Source organism: Mangifera indica, chromosome 3 (assembly GCF_011075055.1).
Source record: "Mangifera indica cultivar Alphonso chromosome 3, CATAS_Mindica_2.1, whole genome shotgun sequence".
NCBI lineage: Eukaryota > Viridiplantae > Streptophyta > Magnoliopsida > Sapindales > Anacardiaceae > Mangifera > Mangifera indica.
Window position 1 is genome coordinate 10,553,912 of NC_058139.1, and position 5,619 is coordinate 10,559,530.

The 5,619-nt window shown below is 32.6% G+C and overlaps 1 protein-coding gene across 2 annotated transcripts; it reads left to right on the forward strand.

The window, feature by feature from the left end:
* The first annotated feature begins 612 nt into the window (after positions 1-612).
* On the forward strand, positions 613-5,408 carry LOC123212222 (transmembrane protein 64-like). Of its 2 annotated transcripts, XR_006501511.1 has the most exons (5): positions 613-1,045; positions 2,445-2,681; positions 2,771-2,988; positions 4,809-5,046; positions 5,121-5,408. XR_006501511.1 is itself a non-coding variant. In XM_044631302.1 (4 exons), the coding sequence occupies exons 1-4, from the start codon at positions 791-793 to the stop codon at positions 4,987-4,989; spliced, it is 891 nt and encodes a 296-aa protein (XP_044487237.1). In that variant the 5' UTR covers positions 613-790; the 3' UTR covers positions 4,990-5,408. The 2 variants fall into 2 exon arrangements, 1 of the variants encoding a protein (XP_044487237.1); XM_044631302.1 differs by having other exon boundaries at positions 4,809-5,408.
* The last annotated feature ends 211 nt before the right edge of the window (positions 5,409-5,619 follow it).

Genomic DNA, 5,619 nt, shown 5'->3' on the forward strand with positions numbered 1-5,619 from the left:
CTTTTAATTTAATTTGTGGGCGGTAATATTGATTTATCTTAAAGACAAATATTGAATAAATAAAATTATAAATTTCATATCTATAAAATAACTATTTTCGACTTATAGTATTGTAATATCAATTAGTCCGGGTATTGACCTATAAATATATATATATATATATATATATATATATCAAAGTTTTTAGGTATCTCTTATATTTGAGTTTTACACAAAACCCCTATCAAAACCTCATGTATTTTAATTCTATACAATTAAAAACATTTTTATTTTCTTGGAGAGTAAGGAAAATTCAGGGTAATTTATCAAAATCAAGATAGATGGTTTCGTGGGGATGAACATGTGAAACGTAGTTATTTTAATATAAATTCTTAAAAACAAGTATTATTTTACTAAAATACAAAATATTAGTGATAAAAGAACTCCAATTTCGTGAAAACAAACAATGCTTGCCTTGGCCTAGGACACTCGCTTCATCAGCAATTATCCCATGTTTCACGCTACGCAAATAACAATCTGACACGTATGCAAAACGGACAAACGGCGTCGTTTACTAAATACCAGGAAATTAAAACGTTAAAAAAATCGAAAAGTTTCTTTCTTACTAAATAAATAAAATTAAAACCAAAGATTAAATCAGTGGAGGTTTCCCATCTCGTCTACCGGTCTTCACCTCTACTACCAACTGAATTTTCTCCCAGATTTTCCCAGCGATCAAACAGAATTTGAAATAATTCCCCTAATTTATATTTTCTTTTCTGCTTTTTTTTTTTTTTTAAATTTTTATTCCATGACTTATTATGAGGAAGAAAATGAGGTTGTGCCGGAGCTGGGGATGAGAATAGATTTGGCAGAAAATAATTATAATGATAAAAATGGGGAGTATGTGAAATTGATAGAATGTGAAGAGGATGGGCCTGGTTCACCCAGAAGATGCAGTTGTAGCTCAGTCTGGTGCTGGATCAAGTTGCTTTTATTGCTCACATGTTTAGGCTTATTAGCTGCTGTATTTCTCAAATGGGTCGGTCCCTTTTTCATGGATAAGGTCAGTCTCCTCATAAATTTGGTTTTCTTTACGTACATAATTTATCTTTGTTGTGCTTGAATTGTGAGTTCACGTTTGTGGGTAGGCTTAGTTTTCTGTGATTTCGATCTTCTGCATCTGGGTTTTCTTATACATAAGGTATAGTGATTATGTTTTGATTCATTGGTTGTTTTTGCAATTTAATATGTTTATTGGCTTTTCTGCTCTTTGAATCTTAGGCATAGGGTTAGTTTTCCAATTTATTTGAAAGAGTCTGTATTTTTTTTTCTTTTGTAATGTATGTGTATCAGGAGAATGGATTAGATGTAATTTTCCATGCGTGGGCTTTGTTTCATCGCTGAGTTCCATGTTTTATTATAAATGGCTGAGACCTTTATGAGTTTCAGTATGATTATGGTTAATCTTACTAGAGACTTGCTTGCTATTGTAGTTAGGAAGTTTCAAGAATTGGATATGTCATGAGGTTCACTAACTGTGCTAGAGCGTGGGCTTCATTAAACGTTATTGATTGTTTGTGTGGGAAGATTAATTTTCTAGGTATCATCCATTTGATTTTGGTTTTGGAGGTTTCTTTTTTAAAAGAGCAGTGTGGTTTTCCTAGTTACATATGGATTAAAATGGTTAAAACTCCTGAATACTTTTTGTTTTTTGTATGACTTAATGAGTTGCATAAGATTTTTCAATCTTTTTGTAACTTTACCCCTTGTGAAACTAACTTTCTACGTGGTTGCTTGTGGTTGTTCTGGATTTTATTTTTAGTTTGTTCAAATATTGATGGTCTTTCCTGTTATGTGAGTTTTGAATACAATTTTCCATAATTTCAAAATATGTAGGCAGAGTGCCTAAGTGGACCTGTTACTAAGAACAGCTTTACATTTCATGTTAATCAATCAAAACAACATTCTTTATTTGTTGGAATGTGCTAAAGTTTTAGATCAGAGTGAGTAGTGATTACACTTTAGCATGTGAATTAGTGGAACACAAGAGATGTTGTTAGACCAAGTCAATGATATAAGTACATATATTCTTGTACCATGTCAGATGTATGTGGCAAAATTATCTATTTATGTTTTACAATTGCTACAACTAGTCTGGAAATACATCTGTATGTACTTTTTATTGTCCCTGTTCTTATACATGTTTTAATGGCATTTTGTCTCCTAAACATGTTGATAGTTCAATGTTTTCCATGTTATTTAAGAAAATTGTTTGTGTTAAAAGCCAGGTATAATTCAATGAATGTGGTTGAAATATTCTAAGTATTTTTAACCAGTAATATTGTTATTATGTTCTTGCAGATGATGTTAGAATAAAGTTCATATCTCATACTGGATGTGTGATTATTTTTCCTTCGGTATCTGTGTAACCTAACTATTGAATTGATATTTCCACTTTCCAGGAGGTTATTCCAATCATTAATTGGGAGACAACGACATTTAGTCATCCAATACTGGCTCTTCTGGTTTTTGCATCTGTAGCATTATTCCCCACCTTTTTATTACCATCTTCTCCTTCTATGTGGGTTGCTGGGATGACATTTGGTTATGGCTTTGGTTTTCTTCTAATTATGCCGGCGGTGGCTGTCGGCATATCGCTTCCATATTTCATCGGTTCTCTTTTCCTTCATAAAATTCAAGTGTGTATGATCTGCCAAAATTTGTTTATCCAGTATCTATTTTGCATGTTGGCCAGCTTTCTCTGAATATTTTTTTTATCCTTCTGCAGGGGTGGCTGGAGAAATATCCAAAGAAAGCTGCTATTCTAAGAGCAGCTGGTGAGGGAAACTGGTTTCATCAGTTTCGAACTGTGGCATTAATCAGAATTTCTCCTTTTCCTTATATCATATACAATTACTGTGCTGTGGCGACACGTGTAAAGTATGGTCCATACTTTTTTGGGTCATTGGTTGGAATGGTACCTGAAATTTTTGTTACAATTTACACGTATGGACTCTATCTATCAATCTTTCTGGAGGCACTTTTGTCTTATTCTTTTTCTTCTTAGAATAGTTTGTTGTTCTATGTGTTTTTCTTTTTTCCGGGAAATTTTCATATAATTTATTCTTTAACATGCTATTTCATTCACATAGATTAATCTCATGTTTAGATACATGCTAAAACAGCTATGTGTGTAGCATATCAATTACTTTGAGAATATGTAGTGACCATTTGCACTGATGACTGGGTTAGACTTGATCATTACCCACCCTTGTTAAATGTTTAAATTGATCTTGGGAAAAGAGAATGCATTTTCATTTTTCAGATGATTTGCTGCCTGATGCTGGTTTTATATACTGAATTATGGCTTTGTTGAACTTCTTCAATCTTTGGAAAAGATAAATATTTTCACATTATAGACATGTTTGATGGTTGCTGGTGATACGTTTAATCATTCACTTCGTATTGAATTACTCTACTTTTCTGCAAGTGTTCAATTTCATTCCGTGTAGTTTTAAAGAATGGTTAAGTTGGAACTCTTATTGTTATTGCATGTAGATGTGTAGGTGCATGTGTGCCTGAATGTAATTGAATTTGGTTTATAACCAAATTTAACATTAAGGAGAAGATAGAAGGAAGTGCCCAGAGTAGATTGCTTGAGAGAAAGCTAAGAATGTTTGAACTTGCCTGTATGGGCACTCAAGAAAAAGGAGAACTGATTTTCATTGATTTCTTGTTGCAATGAATATTCTTTCCTTTATTGATCCTCATCTTAATGTCAATCCTATACCATTAGACCACAACCAATTTTAGTGCAGCTTGAAAGCTTATTGCACATAACACAAGGGTCTCCTTTTGTTTCTTTCTGAGTAATACTACATGTATAAACAAATTGTGCAAACTTATCTGTACAAACTGAGGTGATAGCATTTGATTATACAGATAAGTTTGTACAATTTATTTGTATGCATAGTTTCTTTTCTGCTAATATCAAGATTTGCAGAAAGTCCAGAATCTTATTTTTTGTAAATCGGAAAGTGACATCTATAACTTTTTTGGCCAAACTAGCAAGTGAAACATCACTGAAGGTTTACAACAATTGTGCAACCTTAATTTATGATAATTGAAACGGCAAGAATAGAAGCTAATAAAACAGGTTGATTAATTCACTAGTTACTTATTAAAATATGTTACTTCTGAAGAATTAACATCTGAGATGATATGAGTCAAACTTACGCTGTCCTTGTTAACTGAAGAAATTTAGGCAGATGCAATCTGTTCATACATTGGTGATGTGCCTGCTGATATAATCTTCAAAGAGGAAAGAGTCTGGTATTTATCTCTGACAATTATCACTTGTTTGATTCTTGCCTTGTTTACTCCAAATTGCATCATGAATTTCGTTAACTTCATGGCAAGTTCTCACATGTCAGGTAATCTATGCTGCCTTTCCTAAAAAATCTCTTATTTTCCCATTCTTCCATAGTACCTCCAGTGTAATGGACCACCAAAATAACCTTCATATAATTTGTGATCATTTCATTAGTAGTCAACATAGTCATGTTCTTTTGGGATTTAGTTGAAAGAAGCGCTAGTTTATTTATTCAATAGCCACTTCTAATTTCCATGTTTGTCTTATTTTACCTTTATTGTCCAGCATTTGTTTGGCCTTTTTATAATCATTTATGTAATGTAAAGAAATTGCAATGCTTTTATGCTGTTCTGCATTGTCAAATAGACATGTGGATTACTGAAGATTGTGCCTTTCTCTGTTTATTCTTTTGTTTTATAAATATTGAACTAATTGGTATTTTGATATCTTGTAGTGGGATCTTGATACGGACCTTGGCAGATGCATCAAAAGAAAAGCACTTTCTTTCAGCTCCACAGATCATCTTCAATGTTCTTGGTTTCTGTGGGTCTGTGGCTGCCACAATATTCTTCACAATGTACGCTAAAAGGCAACTTAAAGTGTTACAGAAGGAAGAAGAAGTACTACTGCAGTAGGCTTCTGGTCCTAGTTTGTATTTATGAAAAGCCATTTGCTCATACAGGCCAGACCAGGTAACCTTTGCAAATTGATATATAAGAGTGTATGACTGGACGTTGTTTTATTTGTTAAACAACTTCATCCATAGTTTTAGGATAACATTGTGCTGGGCAAACAATGTGGAAGTGAAGAAACAAAGAACCAAGAAAACGATCTAACATGATAAGGAGGATAGATTTTTTCAGATTTTTTTAATGTTCCTCGAAAATGCATTAGTTCTCGCCATTGTCAATTGTGTGTACATAAATATATTGAATGCCTGCTAAGGTTAATCTGAAGATTGTTGAACGTCCTAAAGTGTATAGTGTTATTGTAGTTGAACTTTCTAATGATTCAGCAGATATGCCTGATTTATGAAAGAGCAGTGTTGTTTGTATTTTTGTTATCTGGATTGGAATATAGCATAGTGTTTTGTTTCTCCTTGTCATATTCCTTTGTTCTATTTTCATATTGAATTGCTTTCTCCTGTATATGGGAAAAACAGATTTGCCTGCCTTGTAGACTATTTTTTCACTACAATTAATTAATTCAGTTTAATATATAAATATAATAATATTTTATTCTATAATTAGTCATTTCTTATAGAT

What these genes read in the sequence shown, in the direction of transcription:
- LOC123212222 (XM_044631302.1), top strand. Translation starts at nt 791, where the DNA reads ATGACTTATTATGAGGAAGAAAATGAGGTTGTGCCGGAGCTGGGGATG. An exon ending in TTTTCCTTCATAAAATTCAA is followed by an intron (nt 2,682 to 2,770) that starts GTGTGTATGATC and finishes ATCCTTCTGCAG; the next exon opens with GGGTGGCTGGAGAAATATCC. An exon ending in ATTTTTGTTACAATTTACAC is followed by an intron (nt 2,989 to 4,808) that starts GTATGGACTCTA and finishes GATATCTTGTAG; the next exon opens with TGGGATCTTGATACGGACCT.